The sequence below is a fragment of the Coregonus lavaretus genome, assembly GCF_964263955.1.
Source record: "Coregonus lavaretus genome assembly, chromosome: 7".
Classification (NCBI taxonomy): domain Eukaryota; kingdom Metazoa; phylum Chordata; class Actinopteri; order Salmoniformes; family Salmonidae; genus Coregonus; species Coregonus lavaretus.
This window is the reverse complement of record NC_139994.1, coordinates 28723952-28746690: the sequence shown is the minus strand read 5'-3', so window position 1 is coordinate 28746690 and position 22739 is coordinate 28723952. Positions and strand designations below refer to the sequence as shown.

The window sequence follows — 22739 nt, the reverse complement described above, 5'->3', positions numbered from 1 at the left end:
CCTGTAATCGAACCCACAATTGCTGACGCTCCAGATACTCAACTAGTCTCAAGGCCAGTTTTACTGCTTCTTTAATCAGCACAACAGTTTTCAACTGTGCTAACAATTGCAAAAGGGTTTTCTAATGATCAATTAGCCTTTTAAAATGATAAACTTGGATTAGCAAACACAATGTGCCATTGGAACACAGGACTGATGGTTGCTGATAATGGGCCTCTGTACACCTATGTAGATATTCCATTAAAAATCAGCCGTTTCCAGCTACAATAGCCACTTACAACATTAACAATGTCTACACTGTATTTCTGATCAATTTGGTGTTATTTTAATGGACAAACAAAATGCTTTTCTTTCAAAAACAAGGACATTTCTAGGTGACCCCAAACTTTTGAACGGTAGTGTATATTTTTTAAGCCTAACGGAATTAATTCTGTAGCTAGGCTAACTCGTTTCCTAGGATATCGTAAAGCCGAAAATCAAAGAAAGATGGCAGCTGTGTTGTTACCATGCTTTTCCTTTTCCTTGTGGAAATACTCCCATTATTTTGAGTTAATCGAAGAGAACGTTTTAGTCAAATGCAAACTCTGCACAGGCAGCAAGCATTGATCTCTTCATCCAGAAACACCACATCAAACCTGACATAGCATCTGGAGGTCATGCACAAAGGCACAAAGCTGGTAGCCAAAGATCCAGAAACGCGTGAAAGGAGAAATCTATAGGCATTATGATAATAAACAAAGATGCATATGCCTAAACAATATTTCCAAGTGTTCTTACGAAATTTCCATACAAACAATAAAAATGTCTGATAAATGCAATGTTTGATCAAAACAAAAGTATATCTTGATACACAAAGGAATAGGCCTAGGCCTATAGTCCATAAACATTTAGGCAGATTTAGGAAACAAAATATACATTAAAGCCACTAAATACAGGCTATCAAGTCATAACAATGATGACTTCAAAATTAAAATAACCTGCGCATTAAACTGCTGAACGTGAATGTCATATAAACCCTACACAAAATACATTGTAATAAAGTCATACCCCCTCCGTCCTTGACTTTTCCTAAATAAGTCTATTTAACACTGTGAAGAGACACACACAAGGGTATAGACACATGCATACACACACATTGTGATATGGTGGTATTAAACATTTTGTATTGTAGATAGGTAGTGGTGTAATAATGTCGTATGATGTACTGTTTTATATTTTGCTTTATATGTAAGTGCTTTAATATGTTTGGACCCCAGGAAGAGTAGCTGCTGCCTTGGCAGCAGCTAATGGGGATCTCTAATAAATACAAATACAAAACACACTCACAGTTGACTAACGGCCAATCGAAACTACACCTAAACTATATTGAAAATAATTTCACACATATAATAATAGATGCAGCCTAAAGACCAGATTAAATTGACAATATTAGGCTATCAATTGTAATTGTGAATGAAGGATTCAGCACCTAGGATAGCACCTCGGTGTGGCTTTGCTCATCTGATACAGGTAAACCTTTAGGCCGGAGCTCCATGGTGCTGAATGGACAGCGTAAAAAAAATCTCATAACGAGTAATATGTAATATATTACTTTACATGCAACACAATATTGTAACTTGCCGATATTAGTTCTCTTAAATGTAACAAGTAATAGACTACTTTTCTAAGTAATTAACACTAATCACGGCACACAAATCCCCAACATTACAATGATGTGTAATGTAGGGGAGTGTAATGTAGGGTACTTGTGTGGCTATATAAACACGACTTGTTTTTTTGATGTACCCTCAAAAGTGCTCTACGGTTGAAAGCCATGCCACATGTTTGACATTTGAACGGCTTCTCTCCAGTATGGATGAGCATATGTCGTTTTCTGTCTTTGCTGACATAAAAGCGTTTATCACACACTGTGCATGGATACGGCCGCTCCCCTGTGTGCCTCCGCAGATGCTCCTGCAGCTCACTCTTCTGCCTACAACCTTTGCCACATTCTGGGCACTTGAATGGCCGTTCTCCCGTGTGTGTCCGAGTGTGTATCCTCAATTCAGCTGTAGATTTGAAACCCTTCCCACAGAGGTCACAGAGGAACGGTCTCTCGCCAGTGTGCATTAACATATGCCTTCTTAACCACACCAACTGAAAAAACTTCTTCCCACAGTCTGGGCAGATGAAAGCAGCATCTGTGTGATGTAACATGTGTTGTTTCAATAGCTCTTTTCTCTGGAACCTTTTCCCACAAGTGGAGCAAGCGTGGGGTTTTCCCTCAACATGACTCTTTGAGTGTGATTGCAGTAGCTTTTCACTCCGGAAACCCTTTCCACACTCAGCGCAGAGGAATGGTTTCTCCCCTGTGTGAATTCGCTCATGAATAGTCAGGGTATACTGCGTTCTGAATAATCTCTGGCACACAGAACACTGGTAAGGAGTGGACTCATTTCTCTGATGTAAGCGCAGCTCAGTTAACGAAACAAAAGTCTTAAGACAAGAAGGACAGGGGAACGGTCCCGTAAATTGATGAGTACGACTGTAGTGGCTCTTCAGGTCCATGCCCTGAGAAAAGATCTCTTCACAAAAGGTGCACTTCAATATGTCAGGGCACTTGTTGAGACTTTCCTTTTGGTGAGATGCAATGTGCCTTACCATTGTAGCTTCAAATTTAAAAGACTTATGGCATAGTGGACATGCTTTGGGAATAGTCTTTTTATTAGAGGACTGTGCTGTAGTGGTGGGAGCTTGAGAGGTTGGTGGTTCCTGGGTTGCTGTACTGGAAGGCTGAGGAATCTCATTTATATTTTCCCTTGGAGCCAGTGACCATGCTGGCTTACTCCCATTTTTGTAATCTCTCTCTAACCGACAACCTCTTTTGTTCTGCTGGTGTCTCTTCATTTGACTGTGGGATACAAAAGCCTTCAAACAACTAGGACAATTAAAGCGGCTTTTTTCTGGGGCGTGATGGTGAAGATAGTGGCTTTTCAAACTAGACGTTTGTGAAAAAGTTGCATGGCATACAGGGCATGTTTTGGAATTATTTGTATTTAAGGAAAGTCCTGGAATGATGCGAGCAGAAGGGTTTTTTGACCTTAACTCCCTCCTTTTTTTGAAGGCTTCACTTTTAGGACAACCTCTTTTGTTACTCCGGTGTTTCTTCAAATCACAGAGGAAGGCAAAACCCTTCAGACAAAGAGGACACTTAAAAGGTATTTTGCCTTTGTGAAATATAATAAGATGCCTTCTCAACATATATTGAAATTCAAAAGTCTTATGGCATAGATGGCATGTTTTGGGATCACTACTTGCATTACTGGACTGTCCTGAGATCCTGTCCTTCTTTCCATGCTGGTGTTCATTGACCTCCTGTTGGCTCATCATCTCCTCACACTCATTCTGCTGATGTTTTTGTAAGTCGTCCTGATGGTCAAAGCCTTCCCCACACTTGGTGCACTGGTGAGGGCTGTGCTCAGTGTGAGTTCTCATGTGTGTTGTCAAATCCTTTGCTTCAACAAAAATCTTCCCACATAAGGAGCATATTTTGGCACGTTTGCTTCGTTTAAGAGACTGCTCTGTGGTATGGGAAACGAGACGAGGAGCACCATCTGGTGTTGAAAGAGAGAAGTACCATTGTTAAAGGATACAGATAATACAGATGTCACTCTCACCCCTAACTTGAGCCATGGAATACATTTTCTACACACACCACTAACCTAAACCTTGGAATGAATTATTCCATGTCAAAACTAAATTGTTTAAAAAAAAATGTTTTACCCACCTGTCATAAGACCGTTGTCATCAAGTTGGGTCAGCAGCACTACAGGCTGAAGTTCTAAATCAGACACATCTTCAACCACCTGTTGTTTTCTTCCGATATTCATTCTGCTGTCACTTTCATCCTCCTTTCTCTCTTCGGTTTGCTCTCCGGGGAGTGTCTTGAGTTTCACTTTTCTAGAATCCATTTTCTCATGTAGATGCTCCAACTTGACATCCACAGAAGGCCCTTCATCCTGATCCGAAGACATTACTTCTCCATCTGAAACCTTGCCAGTTTCCTTGGAATCAGGCATATCAGGCATGTTGGCAAGAAATTTGTGCAGTTCAGAAAATAATGGACAGGTTGCTCGGCCACTACTGCTTGGGTTCCTCAGTGCTTGTCTGTAGCTGTGCTTCATGTGCTTAATCTTTGATTGGCACTGCTTCCACGTCCTTTTGATACCAAGGTTCTTTAGCCGCTCTGAAACTTCACTGTATGCATGTTTTTTTCTGTAACTTTGCTCCATCATCTGAAGAACCTGTTTGTTTGACCATACAGAGATCAGTGCTTTCGTCCCCTCCAGGGTCCAGGTCCGTGTGTCATTGTCTGCCGATGTTGTTGAGGACATGTCTTCAACCATCTGTTTGCGACAATGTTTTTTTGGGGGAATTTTCATCTTGCTGTCACTTTGAGGGCTGCAAAATGCTTCATCTTCCTTTCTCTCTTTTGTTTGCTCTCTGGGGATTGTCTTGTCTTTCACTTTTCTGGAAACCATTTTCTCATGTTGTGGCTCCAACTCGACATCCACAGAAGACCCTTTCTCCTGATCCAAAGACATGATTTCTCCATCTGAAACCTTGCCAGTTTCCTTGGACCCAGGCATATCAGGCACCGCGGCAAGAAATTTGTGCAGTTTAGAAAAGAACGGGCACGGTCGGCTACTTGGGTTCCTCAGTGTTTCTCTGTATCGCCACTTTAATGCCTTTATCTTGTTGTGGCACTGCTTGGTCGTCTTTTTGACACCAAGCTCCTTTAAACACTCGGAAATTTCACTGTAGACATGTTTTTTTCTATAGCTTTGCTCCATCTTCTGAAGAATCTGTTCATCTGACCATACAGAGATCAGTGCCTTTGTCTCCTCGGGTGTCCAGCAGGTCCATCCGACGTCGTCTGCTGTCATCGATGATGTTGAGGACATGTCTTCTCCATCTACAATCTCTACCTTTAAAACATCATAAGCCAACTCATGTTGCAGTCTCTCCTCATAGTTGTTCTCTCCCCATTCCTCTGTCCTTCCATCCTTCATTTCCACTGCCTTCCTAACCGTGTCCCAACTCATCCCCCGCTCCTTCTCTACATTATCTTGCTCTATCAAATTGTCCCTTTCATTTCTGGATGCACATGTGGATAAAGACCGGCTATGTGAGTGTGCTTCATCAATGTCCATGTCTATCCTCTCTGAGAGCGTGTGAGACAGTGAAGAGAGGATGCGATCATCGGCACAAGATGAATGAGCTGAGACATAAAAATAAAAAAAAAGAGAATAATCAAATATTTAGTCTGCCTGTGATTGCCACATACATTTTTGGATTTGAATTATATATACACTCATTGATTCTTGAAGAATATAACTTATAAATGCCTCATGATCTGAGTTCAACTGTCGTACCCAATCAAAAATGAAAATATAAGTTTAACTCCATCTTTTGTAAACATACTTGCAAACAAACATTTTATAGCCTCAAAACATGGTTAAAACTATAATTTTGGTATGGATGGTCAGTCCTTGTATCCATAGCTTCGTCTATGAATATGAGAGTGGTTACATTTTTCCAACCCCATCCCTCAGATGTTTACCAAATCGATATCTTGAAAATAGAAACAAACCATAAATTCACCCAGAGCCCTTGCTGCTTACACCCAAGTTTCCTTTCAAACAATGGGAGCGTCTCTGCAAAATGTCACACCCAGTGTAGCAGGCCTCAGTCTCTTGCAGGTAGTTGATTTAAAATGTAATAAAACTTATATTTGCCACTGTATGAAAACAGAGCTGGAAAATTTTCAACAAAAAGCCTACCATTAGTGAACGAATGGTCATGGCATCTGTTGTGCTGGAGAAGAGTCTTCAAAGGCTGAGGTTGAGTCACAGACTGTGCACACTCCTTCAGCACAGAGGGGGCAGGTCTGAGCCATGATGCAGTCTGTGAAGGGGAGGTGGTTTAAAATGTGCAACAAATTAAATTGACCAAATGACAACAGTAAGGTATGGTAGACTCAGCAATATAACAACATCAACTGAAATCGGCCAAGGCTGCCACTATTGGCTCTTCCCAAATTGCACCTACCTGTTGAAATGTTGGTGTTGGAAGGATCTTCTCCAGCCTGAAGAGGAACTCCCACATCAGAGTCTGCAGTGCTGTGTCATACATGGGTCCGAATTCTTCTGGAAAAATGTCCTAGAAGACACATTCAAGTGCATCTGAGCGGTGTATAACAGATTAAATGAATGCATTCTTAATTGAGTGTGAGGCATCCTATTGACATCATTAGTAGTTATACAAGTCAACTCAATATTAGCTAATGCAAGTTGAGGTTTAGCAGTAGAGTAAGCCAGTAACGAGGATTTCAATGGAATAAGATGTGGAACAGATTGCGCACACACTGCTGTTCAGTTTTCCTCTGACTTTAAATTGTTTTATTTATTTATTGTTCTCACACCAACCTGGAAGAAGTGTTCCCTCTCAATTGGGTCATCTAGAATAGTTTGGATGAGTTCCAAGAAGTTTGATTCTGATGCCTCCACCTCTGTATCTATCTACAGCAAGTATACATAACAGTTAGTAAATGAACCTAGCCAGCAGTTACAAGTCTTGATCAGTCACTGAGTGGCACTCACCTCCTTTTCTCTATGAGTGATGACGCAGGTCCTCATCCTGCTCAGGTGTGGCTGGATGGTCTCTGGGTCGGCTGAACAATCAGAGCGACACAACTCCAGAACCAGCTGTCAACAACAAACAGGTAACACTGAAACATTTTAGACGCAAACCAATTTGGCAGTGAGTACGGTATATGAATGTTACAGTAGGTGTTATACAGTATACTATAAAAGTACAGTCAAAGCCTGTATGTATGTACGTATGTACGTATGTATGTATGTATGTATGTATGTATGTATGTATGTATGTATGTATGTATGTATGTATGTATGTATGTATGTATGTATGTATGTACGTATGTATGTATGTACGTACAGTGGGGGGAAAAAGTATTTAGTCAGCCACCAATTGTGCAAGTTCTCCCACTTAAAAAGATGAGAGAGGCCTGTAATTTTCATCATAGGTACACGTCAACTATGACAGACAAAATGAGAATGTTTTTCTCCAGAAAATCACATTGTAGGATTTTAAATGAATTTATTAGAAAATTATGTTGGAAAATAAGTATTTGGTCAATAACAAAAGTTTCTCAATACTTTGTTATATACCCTTTGTTGGCAATGACACAGGTCAAACGTTTTCTGACTTCACTCTAGCAAACTTCAGACGGGCCTGGACATGTACTGGCTTAAGCAGGGGGACACGTCTGGCACTGCAGGATTTGAGTCCCTGGCGGCGTAGTGTGTTACTGATGGTAGGCTTTGTTACTTTGGTCCCAGCTCTCTGCAGGTCATTCACTAGGTCCCCCCGTGTGGTTCTGGGATTTTTGCTCACCGTTCTTGTCATCATTTTGACCCCACGGGGTGAGATCTTGCGTGGAGCGCCAGATCGCGGGAGATTATCAGTGGTCTTGTATGTCTTCCATTTCCTAATAATTGCTCCCACAGTTGATTTCTTCAAACCAAGCTGCTTACCGTGGTCCTCTGTAGCTCAGCTGGTAGAGCACGGCGCTTGTAACGCCAAGGTAGTGGGTTCGATCCCCGGGACCACCCATACACAAAAATGTATGCACGCATGACTGTAAGTCGTTTTGGATAAAAGCGTCTGCTAAATGGCATATTATATTACCTATTGCAGATTCAGTCTTCCCAGCCTGGTGCAGGTCTACAATTTTGTTTCTGGTGTCCTTTGACAGCTCTTTGGTCTTGGCCATAGTGGAGTTTGGAGTGTGACTGTTTGAGGTTGTGGACAGGTGTCTTTTATACTGATAACAAGTTCAAACAGGTGCCATTAATACAGGTAACGAGTGGAGGACAGAGGAGCCTCTTAAAGAAGAAGTTACAGGTCTGTGAGAGCCAGAAATCTTGCTTGTTTGTAGGTGACCAAATACTTATTTTCCACCATAATTAGCAAATAAATTCATAAAAAATCCTACAATGTGATTTTCTGGATTTTTTTCCCTCAAATTTGTCTGTCATAGTTGACGTGTACCTATGATGAAAATTACAGGCCTCTCATCTTTTTAAGTGGGAGAACTTGCACAATTGGTGGCTGACTAAATACTTTTTTTCCCCACTGTGTGTGTGTATATATATATATATATATATATATATATATATATATATATATATATATATATATATACACACACACACACACACACACACACACACACAGTTGAAGTCGGAAGTTTACATACACCTTAGCCAAATACATTTAAACTCTGTTTTTCACAATTCCTGACACTTAATCCTAGTCAATATTCCCTGTCTTAGGTCAGTTAGGATCACCACTTTATTTTAAGAATGTGAAATGTCAGAATAATAGTAGAGAGAAATATTTATTTCAGTTCTTTCTTTCTTTCATCACATTCCCAGTGGGTCAGAAGTTTACATACAGTCAATTAGTATTTGGTAGCATTGCCTTTAAATTGTTTAACTTGGGTCAAATGTTTCAAGTAGCCTTCCACAAGCTTCCCACAATAAGTTGGGTGAATTTTGGCCCATTCCTCCTGACCGAACTGGTGTAACTGAGTCAGGTTTGTAGGCCTCCTTGCTCGCACACGCCTTTTCAGTTCTGCCCACACATTTTCTATAGGATTGAGGTCAGGGCTTTGTGATGGCCACTCCAATACCTTGACTTTGTTGTCCTTAAGCCATTTTGCCACAACTTTGGAAGTATGCTTGAGGTCATTGTCCATTTGTGACCAAGCTTTAACTTCCTGACTGATGTCTTGAGATATTGCTTCAATATATCCACATAATTTTCCTTCCTCATGATGCCATCTATTTTGTGAAGTGCACCAGTCCCTCCTGCAGCAAAGCACCCCCACAGCATGATGCTGCCACGCCCGTGCTTCACGGATGGGATGGTGTTCTTCGGCTTGCAAGTAACCCCCTTTTTCCTCCAAACATAACGATGGTCATTATGGCCAAACAGTTCTATTTTTGTTTCATCAGACCAGAGGACATTTCTCCAAAAAGTACTTATCTTTGTCCCCATGTGCAGTTGCAAACCGTAGTTGGGCTTTTTTATGGCAGTTTTGGAGCAGTGGCTTCTTCCTTGCTGAGCGGCCTTTCAGGTTATGTAGATAAGACTTGTTTTACTGTGGATATAGATAATTTTGTACCTGTTTTCTCCAGCATCTTCACAAGGTCCTTTGCTGTTGTTCTGGAATTGATTTGCACTTCTCACACCAAAGTACGTTCATCTCTAGGAGACAGAATGCGTCTCCTTCCTGAGCGGTATGACGGCTGCGTAGTCCCATGGTGTTCATACTTGCGTACTATTGTTTGTACAGGCGAACGTGGTACCTTCAGGCGTTTGGCAATTGCTCCCGAGGATGAACCAGACTTGTGGAGGTCTACAATATTTTTTGAGGTCTTGACTGATTTCTTTTGATTTTCCCATGATGTCAAGCAAAGACACACTGAGTTTGAAATACATCCACAGGTACACCTCCAATTGACTCAAATTATGTCAATTAGCCTATCAGAAGCTTCTAAAGCCATGACATCATTTTCTGGAATTTTCCAAGCTGCTTAAAAGGCACAGTCAACTTAGTGTATGTAAACTTCTGACCCACTGGAATTGTGATACAGTGAATTATAAGTGAAATAATCTGTCAGTAAACAATTGTTGGAAAAATTACTTGTCATGCACAAAGTAGATGTCCTAACCGACTTGCCAAAACTATAGTTTGTTAACAAGAAATTTGTGGAGTGGTTGAAAAACTAGTTTTAATGACTCCAACCTAAGTGTATGTAAACTTCCGGCTTCAACTGATAGATATATATACACACTGCTCAAAAAAATAAAGGGAACACTTAAACAACACATCCTAGATCTGAATGAATGAAATAATCTTATTAAATACTTTTTTCTTTACATAGTTGAATGTGCTGACAACAAAATCACATAAAAATTATCAATGGAAATCAAATGTATCAACCCATGGAGGTCTGGATTTGGAGTCACCCTCAAAATTAAAGTGGAAAACCACACTACAGGCTGATCCAACTTTGATGTAATGTCCTTAAAACAAGTCAAAATGAGGCTCAGTAGTGTGTGTGGCCTCCACGTGCCTGTATGACCTCCCTACAACGCCTGGGCATGCTCCTGATGAGGTGGCGGATGGTCTCCTGAGGGATCTCCTCCCAGACCTGGACTAAAGCATCCGCCAACTCCTGGACAGTCTGTGGTGCAACGTGGCGTTGGTGGATGGAGCGAGACATGATGTCCCAGATGTGCTCAATTGGATTCAGGTCTGGGGAACGGGCGGGCCAGTCCATAGCATCAATGCCTTCCTCTTGCAGGAACTGCTGACACACTCCAGCCACATGAGGTCTAGCATTGTCTTGCATTAGGAGGAACCCAGGGCCAACCGCACCAGCATATGGTCTCACAAGGGGTCTGAGGATCTCATCTCGGTACCGAATGGCAGTCAGGCTACCTCTGGCGAGCACATGGAGGGCTGTGCGGCCCCCCAAAGAAATGCCACCCCACACCATGACTGACCCACCGCCAAACCGGTCATGCTGGAGGATGTTGCAGGCAGCAGAACGTTCTCCACGGCGTCTCCAGACTCTGTCACGTCTGTCACATGTGCTCAGTGTGAACCTGCTTTCATCTGTGAAGAGCACAGGGCGCCAGTGGCGAATTTGCCAATCTTGGTGTTCTCTGGCAAATGCCAAACGTCCTGCACGGTGTTGGGCTGTAAGCACAACCCCCACCTGTAGACGTCGGGCCCTCATACCACCCTCATGGAGTCTGTTTCTGTCCGTTTGAGCAGACACATGCACATTTATGGCCTGCTGGAGGTCATTTTGCAGGGCTCTGGCAGTGCTCCTCCTGCTCCTCCTTGCACAAAGTAGGAGGTAGCGGTCCTGCTGCTGGGTTGTTGCCCTCCTACGGCCTCCTCCACGTCTCCTGATGTACTGGCCTGTCTCCTGGTAGCGCCTCCATGCTCTGGACACTACGCTGACAGACACAGCAAACCTTCTTGCCACAGCTCGCATTGATGTGCCATCCTGGATGAGCTGCACTACCTGAGCCACTTGTGTGGGTTGTAGACTCCGTCTCATGCTACCACTAGAGTGAAAGCACCGCCAGCATTCAAAAGTGACCAAAACATCAGCCAGGAAGCATAGGAACTGAGAAGTGGTCTGTGGTCACCACCTGCAGAACCACTTCTTTATTGGGGGTGTCTTGCTAATTGCCTATAATTTCCACCTGTTGTCTATTCCATTTGCACAACAGCATGTGACATTTATTGTCAATCATTGTTGCTTCCTAAGTGGACAGTTTGATTTCACAGAAGTGAGATTGACTTGGAGTTACATTGTGTTGTTTAAGTGTTCCCTTTATTTTTTTGAGCAGTGTATATTGGGGTCAAATACTTATTTCCCTCATTAAAATGCAAATCAATTTATAACATTTTTGACATGCGTTTTTCTGGATTTTGTTGTTGTTATTCTGTCTCTCACTGTTCAAATAAACCTACCATTAAAATTATAGACTGATCATGTCTTTGTCATTGGGCAAATGTACAAAATTAGCAGGGGATCAAATAATTTTTTCCCTCACTGTAAACCTACCATTAAAATTATAGACTGATCATTTCTTTGTCAGTGGGCAAACGTACAAAATCAGCAGGGGATCAAATAATTTTTTCCCTCACTGTATAGGCAGTATTGTTAAACATGTTCAGTCAATTAATGGTGGGTATGAATATCAAAACATTCAACATTCTGAGAAGATACCTCCACTGTTTCACCAAACAAAAGTATTACGGTTCCCATTTCACACCAGAGCATTCACCATAATTGGACTATCACAGAGAAGTGGTAAGTGTGTTGATATCATCTGGTAAGAGGTAATATGTTGGGAACGATGATTGAATAATGTCCTGGATGTAAATTTGGCCAGGGTTTCAAATGTGGGTCAAGACATGAAAATCAACCTCTTCTGTTCGTGGGACAGAGCACCAACGCAAATAACTAATTGTTCTACTGTGCAACTATTGAATAGAAGGTTGCATGATGGTACATGAGGGTTAATCTTATGCGCATTTGTTAAGTCTCTCCCGAGTGGCGCGGTGGTGTAAGGCACTGCATCGCAGTGCTAGCTGTGCCACTAGAGATCCTGGTTCGAATCCAGACTCTGTCGTAGCCGGCCGCGACCGGGAGACCCATGGGGCGGCGCACAATTAGCCAGCGTCGTCCAGGGTAGGGGAGGGAATGGCCGGCAGGGATGTAGCTCAGTTGGTAGAGCATGGCGTTTGCAACGCCAGGGTTGTGGGTTCGATTCCCACGGGGGGCCAGTATGAAAATGTATGCAGTCACTTAACTGTAAATCGCTCTGGATAAGAGCGTCTGCTAAATGACTAATAATGTTTTAAAAAATTAAGTGCATTTATAAATGGTTAAAAACTGAATGTAAATATTGGCTCACTATTTGGCAAACACTGACCAGTTATTGCACTATTTTGACCAATGCGATATAACCATTTATTCATGATTTATAATGCATTTACAAATCATTAAATGTTAATAATGTAATTATAACCCCTTTACAAGTGGAACCTTATAGTTAAGTGTTACCAGATTTTTTGTATTTTTAACCAGGAGTCCCATTGAGACCAAGGTCTCTTTCTCAAGGGAGCACTGCATGCACACAAATGTCACCCAACATTGTACTTCAGTCATACCCCTCTAGCTCTCACCTGTGCTCGCAGCCCCATGATGAGTTGTACTTTCTCTCTGTAACTCATCAGATCAGGGATTATCTCCAACACAGTGGTGACAAACTCCTCCACCAACCCGTAGTCCATTATGTCTCTCCGCTGAACAACTTGCCACAGAGCTGCAGACACCAGCCGCAGTGGAGGAACCAAAAGACGCAGAGACGACAGAGGAAGAGGAAGACCTGGTAGGAAAGAAAACATTTGGTGACGTTCCAGGCCAGCTTTATTGCGATTGCAGCGTACAGATGATCAGATTTTACACGTCATGGAGTGGTTTTGTTGCTGCGTAGCTAAATGTGGGTGGCAGCAGCCTAAATGCTTGTCATCTACTGGACAGGTTATGTTCCTACTTCTGTCATAATGAAACAGAAATGAGTAAACTACATGAATGAAGGTAACTAAGAATACAAATAATAGAGCCTGCATTTCACTTATAAGTAAGTAGCCTACATGCATTTATTTGATACTTCTCAATATAACAACTGACCTATACTGCAATCAATTTAACATAATGAAGCTTTGGTTTTCAGATGTAAGACAGTTTAAACCTCCCCACCTTAGTTACATTGAAATATCACAGTTGTAGTGCCTTTCAACTTTCTAAATCCATCCTGAATCCACCCTTCCAGTGGGATCAAGATTATCAAAATGTTCTGCATCAAAACAATCCTAATCACTACTTTTGAGTTTTGAATAAACACAAAAACAACATTTAATCATGATTAAAGGTCAGCCTGGATTACCAAATCCCTATTCGGAGGATCAGAATCTTATTTTTCAGTTTTGAAATACCCAATTCTAACATTTAATCCAATTAGGGCTGTGACTGTCATGGAATTTTGGATGACGGTAATTGGACAGCCAAATGACCGCTAGATTTTTTTTAAACCCATATTTCCTCCTCTCCTTGGCTCTGACTGCATGTGCTGCCATATAAATATAATTAATAGAATCGACGTCCCCATTCAATTAAATGTTGGCATAATGGGTGAACTGGCGGCCATTACAAGTGTACCCATAGGAGCAAAGCAGGAAGTAAAATATGTGCTAAAATATGTCCTGTGGTTTGTTGATTCAACTCAACTGACATTACAAAAAATGTAATAGATTCCATTGCATGAGCCACATTAGTTAACATAATTTGAATTAACATTCTACATACAAACACTTACTCCATCGTTTGCTCACACACACATAATATGCACATACATTTATACTGACTCTCATCATATACACTGCTGCTACTCTGTTTATCATATATCCTGATGCCTAGCCTAGTCACCTTACCCCTCTATCTACCTCTATCAATCCAGTATCCCTTCACATTGTAAATATGGTACTGGAACTGACCCTGTATCTTGTATGCTTACTTTATCGTGTTTTTGTTCTAGCTTGTTCTTTTTAGTAGTACATTGTTATGATTACTGCATTGTTGAGGTAAGTATAGGCATTTTTCACTGTACTCGTGCATGTGATATTAAGGGTGTGTTCGTAAATTCACTCTGGCCATCTACTCCGATTTCAGTGTGCCAGAGTGCAGAATAACTGATGAATTTACATACGTGCAACAACCGTTAAATATGACCGGTGTCAGTAAACTTCAGCAAAAAAAAACTATTAAATTGTTGCCAGCAGCACAGTTACAGTCACCAATTCTCTAGATACCATGAAAACAGCCTACCGAGCTCTGCTAGGGCGAGTAAAATGGTCAGAGTGAGGTGTTCTCTCTTATGTCTGGATGTAGCTAGCAAGCTAGCCAACTTTAGCCAGGTAGCTTGGGTGCTTCAGCGAAACGCTCTGAATTTACATTTACGTCATTTAGCAGACGCTCTTATCCAGAGCGACTTACAGTAGTGAGTGCATTCATTTTCATATTTGTTCGTACTGGTCCCCCTTGGGAATCGAACCCACAACCCTGGCGTTGCAAGTGCCATGCTCTACCAACTGAGCCACACGGGACCATTTACGAATGCCCAGAGCGCACTCTGGCACTCCAGAATACAGTTATGAACACACCCTAAAACTTGAAATTACTGCATCACAATACCAGGCAGCCATTGCGAGTGTACCCATGAGTTTACAAGTCAAATTGCCAGGGTTAGAGGTTCTATTTATTATATTCCTGTGTGCTGCTGCTGCATTGTGGTCATTCAGTCAGCTGTTTGTTAGCCAGCAAATTCTGACCCTACCGTTACGCTTGTTTACACTGCTGCACTGGGTTCCGAACGCAATCATGGTTAGATTAAGGCATTGCGGAGCCGGCGCGAGATATGGGTTGGAAAATGTACCTCAATGCAGGGATGGGATGTGCCACTGTACTTACAATTTTACCTATATCCAAACTGATACATTGAGAGGATTGAAATACTGCTAGTTTTTCAGGAAAACATACCTTTTCCTCTTAATGCTAGCTAGCAGTAGCCACAGCAGCCATTATGGAATGGCACGTCATGTTGATCGACAAAGGAGCTGATTGGCTGACACTGCCATTCCAAAATGGCTGCAGTGGCTCCTGCTAGCTAGCATGAGGACGAAAAGGGCATTTTTCCGTAAAAACAAGCAGTATTCAAACCTTTGATATATCCGTTTGGATATAGGTAAAATTTGGAGTACAGTGGCACATCTCATCCCTGCATTGAGGTACGTTTTCCAACCCATATCTCGAGCCGGCTCCACGGTGTCTTAATCTAACCATGATTGCGTTCCAGTGCAGCTCAGTGTAAACAAGCGCAACGGTAGGCTCGGAATCTGCTGGCTAGCTGTTTGAAAAAAATGACAGTTATTTTATTTTCATGACAGTCTTCATCCATAACCATCGGTTATATGGTTATACAGTAATTGTGCCAGCTCTAAATCCAATCAGATTTTATTACTTTTTTTACTGGGCCCTGCTGTTGTGTTCTTGAGCAAGGCACTTAATCCATCCAGGGGTGCGGTGTGCCTCAACGTGTGTGTGTCTGGGGTTTTGGGAAAGGCAGAGGACGAATTTCCATTCTAACTAATCTTGTTCACCAGCTGCTCTTTCGAACCTATATGTGGTAGCAATTAAGCCTGGGGACAGGTTACATTATTTACAGACAGCCCAATACGGATGTTTTTTCCCACTAATTGGTATTTTAGCCAAATCACATCAGCTCTTAAAAATATCAAATGTAAAAAGATCTCAAGTGATTGGTCAAAACACCAATTAGTGGATAAAATACAATTGGGCTACCTGTCTAAACGCAGCCTTAAACCCTTGAAGATGATGATGTTGATATGTGTGACTGGGTTTACACAGGCAGCCCAATTTTTATATTTTGTTCCATTAATTGGTCTTTCGACCAATCACATCAGATCTTTTCACATCAATATATTTTTTAGAGCTTGATGATTTGTACGGTGAAAAAATATCAGAATTGAGTTGCGAATTCTAGAAAATAATATCGCTCCACATTTTTTTTTTTATAGATGGCTAACCATAGTCCAACTCCTCTTTAGTTAAGAAAACAATTATGATGGTTTGACACTGAAAACTATTCATTTAACCTGATTTGCTTACCATTATCTTCCTCGTCGTCAGTTTCTTTGGACTCAGGCATGTCAGGCATGGCGGCGAGAAAATCGTGCAGTTCATTAAAGAATGGACACGGTCGGCTACTGCTTGGGTTCCTCAGTGTTTCTCTGTATCTCCACTTCAATGCCTTAATCTTGTTTTGGCACTGCTTCCACGTCCGTTTGACACCAAGGTCTTTTAGCCGCTCCGAAATTTCGCTGTAAACATGTTTGTTTCTGTACGTTTGCTCCATCTTCAGAAGAATCTGTTTGTCTGACCATACCGAGATCAGCGCCTTTGTCTCTTCGGGGGACCATGACCACCCGACATCGTCTGCCAATGACATTGTCGATAACGTTGATCTAGTTTTTTGATAGTAGCCTACAGCAGCTAGTAAGTTAGATAGTACAATGTTAATATTAGTGTCAGATGCTAGGTAAATTCAAAAGCTTTGGTCGTCTAAACAAAGTGTTGGACTACTCCCTCTTTGGCTGGCTACTTCCAGACGTTACGTCATGACGTCATCTACAAGGAAACATAGTCGATTTCCAGGTGGTCTTATTTGTGTCGTGCTGCAAATCTGAATATTGCCGAAGATGTTAGAAATAGAAAGTAATACGAACTTGCCGAAGTACGTTTGATTAAAATATATCAGTAAAACAGCCCAGAAGATGGTATTAATGTCTGTACACTGAGTTAAATTTGATCATAATCGAAATAAACTCTAGATCACCGTTACTCGACATACAGAGATGCATACGAAGCTCTGCCTCGCCCTCCATTTGGCAAATCTAACCATAACTCTATCCTCCTGATTCACGTTTACAAGCAAAAACTCAAAACAGGAAGTACCAGTGACGCGCTCAATACGGAAGTGGTCCGATGAAGCAAATGCTAAGCTAGAGGACAGTTTTGCTAGCACAGACTGGAATATGTTCCGGGATTCATCTGATGGCATTGAAGAGTTTAGCACATCAATCACCAGCTTTATTAATAAGTACATCTATGACATTGTGGGGACAGTGACCGTACATACATGGGTCATTCTACAGATTCGGTGCCTTTTGTGATTGAGGAGGATGAAACAATGAACATTAAAATCTTAAGCTTTTTTTATTTGATGTGACAAAGTAATGTGTGTACTTGATAGAAAATACCTTTTCCCATCTCAATGTAGAGTATTAAGTTATTATTCTGTATTATTTTCTCAAACAAGTCCCAATTTAATTCAACCCCGTCACAGTCATTTTGTTATTCAACTATTCATTTTTCCAATAAGCTTGAGATCAGCTTCTGGCATAATCTCACAGTTTAGATGTCCCTTGTAAATAATGGCATATTGTAATTAAAGAGAAAATCAAGAAAAACTGACCAGCACCATCCTTTCCAGTTTACGATGAAGAAATTTCTAATCTAACTCCACATTTTCGCAAGAAATGTGCAAGAATGCTGCGTAATTCCTGACAAAATTGAAATAGCCTTATTTACCCTGATTTAATACACACAATAAAAACACTATTGATGTTATATTTTGTGTATTTAATACAAAAATGTAAAAAAATAATCTCGTAACAGGGATGAATGCACCGCAACAGGGTTGAAAATCATGTAACAGGGTTGAGTGAAAAGCATCACGTGTCATATGTTTTATCTTTTGAGATCACTAACATGTTGCCATTTTTAAAACATTTTAAACATTTTTAAACCTACTGTCAACATAGCTTTTAAAATCTAAACAATCTAGATGAAAGCTAGACAGAGTAAAACACATTAATGAACTAATAACAGTAACAACATTTCATTGATTTCATAAAAATATCCATCTGATAATGGCAGGAGTCTGTTTGAACATTGAGCAAACATCTTAACATTGATAACCTATATAGGTCACATGTTGCCATTTTTTTACATTTTAAACTACTGTCAACATAGCTTTTAAAGTTTAAACAATCAAGATGAAATCTAGACAGATTAAAACACATTAATAAACTAACAACAGTTACAACATTTCATTGATTTCATAGAAATATCCAGAGTAATGGCAGGAATGTCTGTGTTGTTTGAATGTTTGAACATTAAGCAAACATCTTAACATTAATAACCTATAGGTAAGCCTACAGTTTGTTCACCATTTTTACTGAGAGAGCCTAGCCCACACTTCCTTCTGTATTTCCATGTGCCTAGAAGTCACCGGTTTAGGGGGATCAATGTGTTCCAAGATGTCCTCAAATGGATACCACAGGATATCATCAAGAAGTGGCCAGAAGTACCTATTTGGTCCAGCACAGCACATGCATTTGACCTGCACATGGGATTCATCTGTGGCTAGAATTATTCCGGGATAGAAATCGTCATCATATTTGGCCACGCACCATTTCCCGCATATGTCTGGATTTGCCCAATCAACCTCCCTCTGTGACACGACTGATGTAACTTTAGGGGTAAATGTGAAATGTTGTGTATTGAAACACTGGCATTCCAGTTTCTTGTTGTGGACTGTGCACATACAGCTTACATCACGGTAGGCAATTTGCCTTGCAGCCACACAAACAACTTGGTGGATCCGCATTGTGGATGGAACTACTGGCAAATCTTTGCCTTTCTGCTGCTGTTTTTGCCATTGTTGAATCTGAAATTGTAGGTCAAGGTCAAGTCAATGACCAGTTTACTCTCCAAAACTAATTACTGTATCCTTTTAATCACTATGTAGTAAAATGAACAGGAACTTGCAGATAATACTCCTAAATATGTCAATGTATATAGGAGAGAGAACAAAATAATTGTCACTTTTTTAAGTTATTATTTTCAAAAATTCCTCGTACTTTTAGTTGATACTGTAAAACCGTAAACAACAAACATTCAACAAGAAAATATGATTGGTATTAAGCAATATACATTAAATATTGCTAAGATTTAACAGCTATTCAACCCTGTAACAGCCATTCAACCCCGTAACATTGAAAAATGTGATGGGGTTGAATGTGACAGGGTTGAAGATTTTGTGCTAATCTGTTGCTAATTCGGGATGCTAGCAGCTAGCAGTGTGCCACATGGCCTTATTCAACAAAAGACATTGTTATACTTCATAGCTATAAAAACAATTCTTGGTAAAATCTTAACTATGAATTCCCCCCCCCCCAACAGAGTTGAATACCTGAGATTGACAAAGCCCATATGTGCTTAAAAAACATGAAATATTTATAAAAAGTGAGAGAGCAGCTTACCACTTGTCACACCAGGCTTCTCTGAAGACTTGTATGATGTCACTTCCTCATAAATGATGTCCACAGGATCAAACCATTATTTAATTGTGAGTGGGGGTATTGTTGCGTTACGGGGTTGAAAGAAATACAAGGACAGGGGTAAAAGCCTGAATTTCTCAGAAAATAAAATGTCTTATGCTGAGAAAATGGATTATGCATAATAAGGGGGCATATACAATTAATTTAACAAAAAAAAAGCATTATTATTTAACACTGTGTACTCAAAATGAGTCACGCCATTTGCATGATGGTCAATAGGGACAGGCGAAATTCTTAATACTCCTAAGAAAAGCAAACATATAAGTATTGAAATTCATCTCTGTTTAAAATCATATTCTCTACTCCATATTAAAAACATGTAAAACTTTGAAATGTTGTAATTTAAGTGTAGTTTGATAAATGTTCTGACAAGTTATAACACTAGTACATCTTGGGACACTGACAATACTGAAATGTCACCGAATCTGTAGAATGACCCACATATCTCAACCAGAAGCCATGGATTACAGGCAACATCCGCACTGAGCTAAAGAGCTGTCGCTTTCAATGAGCCGGACGCTTATAAGAAATCCCGCCATGCCCTCTGACGAACCATCAAACATGCGAGGTGTCAATACAGGACCAAGATCGAATCCTACTACACCGGCTCTGACACTCGTCCGATGTGGCAGGGCTTGCAAACTATCACGGATTACAAATGGAAACCCAGCCATGAGCTGCCCAGTGACGCGAGCCTACCAAACAAGCTAAATACCTTCTATAAGCACTTCGAGGCCAGCAACACTGAACTATGCATGGGAGCACCAGCTGTTCCGGACGACTGTGTGATCATGCTATCCATAGCTGATGTTAGCAAGACCTTTAAACAAGTGTTTTCACTGGCAATTTAAACCTCTTCCTGACCCAGTCTGTAATACCTACATGTTTCAAGCAGACCACCATAGTCCCTGTGCCCAAGAACGCTAAGGTAACCTGCCTAAATGACTACCGCCCCGTAGCACTTATATCTTTAGCCATGAAATACTTTGAAAGGCTGGTCATGGCTCACATCAACACAATCTTCCCAGACACCCTGGACCCACTCCAATTCGCATATCGCCCCAACAGATCCACAAATGACGCGATCACTATTGCATTCCAAGCAGTACCGATGCACCAAGTCTGGAACCAACAGGACCCTGACCAGCTTCTACCCCCAAGCTGTAAGACAGTTAAATAGTTAATTAACCAATAGCTAGCTGGAATATCTGCATTGACTCTTTTTGCACTAATCTCTTTTGACTCATCACATACGCTGCTGTTTCTGTTTATCTATCCCGTTGCCTAGTCACAAAGTGTTCAGACCCCTTGACTTTTCCAACATGTTACATTACAGCTTAATTTCCCCCCCCCCCCCCCCCCCCCTCAATCTACACACACTACCCCACTTGGGCTCCCAAGTGGCACAGCGGTCTAAGGCACTGCATCTCAGTGCTTGAGGCGTCACTACAGACCCCCTGGTTCATTTCCAGGCTGTATCAAATGACAACGCTAAAACAGGTTTAGACATTTTTGCTAATTTATTAAAAACTAAAAACGGAAATATAACATTTACATAAGTATTCAGACCCTTTACTCAGTACTTTGTTGAAGCACCTTTGACAGCGATTACAGCCTCGAGTCTTCTTAGGTATGATGCTGCAAGCTTGGCACACCTGTATTTGGGGAGTTTCTCCCATTCTTCTCTGCAGATCCTCTCAAGCTCTGTCAGGTTGGATGGGGAGCGTCGCTGCACAGCTATTTTCTCTCCAGAGATGTTCGATCAGGTTCATGTCCGGGCTCTGATTGGGCCACTCAAGGACACTCAGAGACTTGTCCCGAAGCCGCCCCTGCGTTGTCTTGGCTGTGTGCTTAGGGTCATTGTACTGTTGGAAGGTGAACCTTCGCCCCAGTCTGAGGTCATGAGCGCTCTGGAGCAGGTTTTCATCAATGATCTCTCTGTACTTTGCTCTGTTCATCTTTCCCTCGATCCTGACTAGTCTCCCAGTCCCTGCCGCTGAAAAACATCCCCACAGCAAGATGCTGCCACCACGCTTCACCGTAGGGATGGTGCAAGGTTTCCTCCAGACGTGACGCTTTGCATTCAGGCCAAATAGTTCAATCTTGGTTTCATCAGTTTCTCATGGTCTGAGAGTCCTTTGCCTTTTGGCAAACTCCAAGCGGGCTGTCATGTGCCTTTTATTGAGGAGGGGCTTCCGTCTGGCCACTCTACCATAAAGGCTTGATTGGTGAAGTACTGCAGAGATGGTTGTCCTTCTGGAAGGTTCTCCCATCTCCACAGAGGAACTCTGGAGCTCTGTCAGAGTGACCATTGGGTTCTTGGTCACCTCCCTGACCAAGGCCCTTCTCCCCCGATTGCTCAGTTTGGCAGGGCGGCCAAATGAAGAGTCTTTGTGGTTCCAAACTTCTTCCATTTAATTATTTTGGAGGCCATTGTGTTCTTGGGGACCTTCAATGCTGTAGAAATTTTTTGGGCACCTTTCCCCAGATCTGTGCCTTGACACAGTCCTGTCTCTGAGCTCTACGGACAATTCCTTCGACCTCATGGCTTGGTTTTTGCTCTGACATGCACTGTTAACTGTGGGACCTTATATAGACAGGTGTGTGCCTTTCCAAATCATGTACAATCAATTGAATTTAGCACAGGTGGACTCCAATCAAATTGTAGAAACATCTCAAGGATGATCATTGGAAACAGGATGCACCTGAGCTCAATTTCGAGTCTCATAGCAAAGGGTCTGAATACTTATGTAAATAAGGTATTTGTTTTCTATTTTTAATACATTTGCAAAAAATATTAAAAACCTGTTTTCGCTTCGTCATTATGGGGTAGATTGATGAGAATTTTTTTTAATTTAATCAATTTTAGAATAAGGCTGTAACGTAACAAAATGTGGAAAAAGTCAAGGGGTCTGAATACTTTCCGAATGCACTGTATATAGTTCTGTGAGTCTTAATATTTGTCCTATGGTTTAGTTGTTATCAGTGGCGGACTTACTATTAGGCAACTAAGACAATTGCCTGAGGCCTCACATCA

General features: G+C 41.3%; 1 protein-coding gene across 2 annotated transcripts; it reads right to left on the bottom strand.

Moving 5' to 3' along the window:
- Positions 1–829: 829 nt before the first annotated feature.
- On the bottom strand, positions 830–16926 carry LOC311132771 (uncharacterized protein). 2 transcript variants are annotated; one of them, XM_084166076.1, is made up of 8 exons: positions 16407–16926; positions 12845–13047; positions 6642–6746; positions 6468–6560; positions 6091–6201; positions 5823–5946; positions 3767–5260; positions 830–3593 (listed from the first exon to the last, which is right to left on the bottom strand). In XM_084166076.1, exons 1-8 carry the CDS (start codon positions 16744–16746, stop codon positions 1705–1707), a joined length of 4359 nt encoding a protein of 1452 aa, XP_084022202.1. In that variant the 5' UTR covers positions 16747–16926; the 3' UTR covers positions 830–1704. The 2 variants fall into 2 exon arrangements, with proteins under 2 accessions (XP_084022202.1, XP_084022203.1); XM_084166077.1 differs by lacking the exon at positions 6468–6560 and having other exon boundaries at positions 16407–16909.
- Positions 16927–22739: the final 5813 nt, after the last annotated feature.

Excerpts from the sequence above, each read along its gene's own strand:
- LOC311132771 (XM_084166076.1), bottom strand. The coding sequence starts at position 16,746 with ATGTCATTGGCAGACGATGTCGGGTGGTCATGGTCCCCCGAAGAGACA. Across the intron at positions 13,048-16,406 it reads TGACGACGAGGAAGATAATG|GTCTTCCTCTTCCTCTGTCG; the intron begins GTAAGCAAATCA and ends CTTTCCTACCAG. Across the intron at positions 3,594-3,766 it reads TGACAACGGTCTTATGACAG|ATGGTGCTCCTCGTCTCGTT; the intron begins GTGGGTAAAACA and ends TTTCAACACCAG.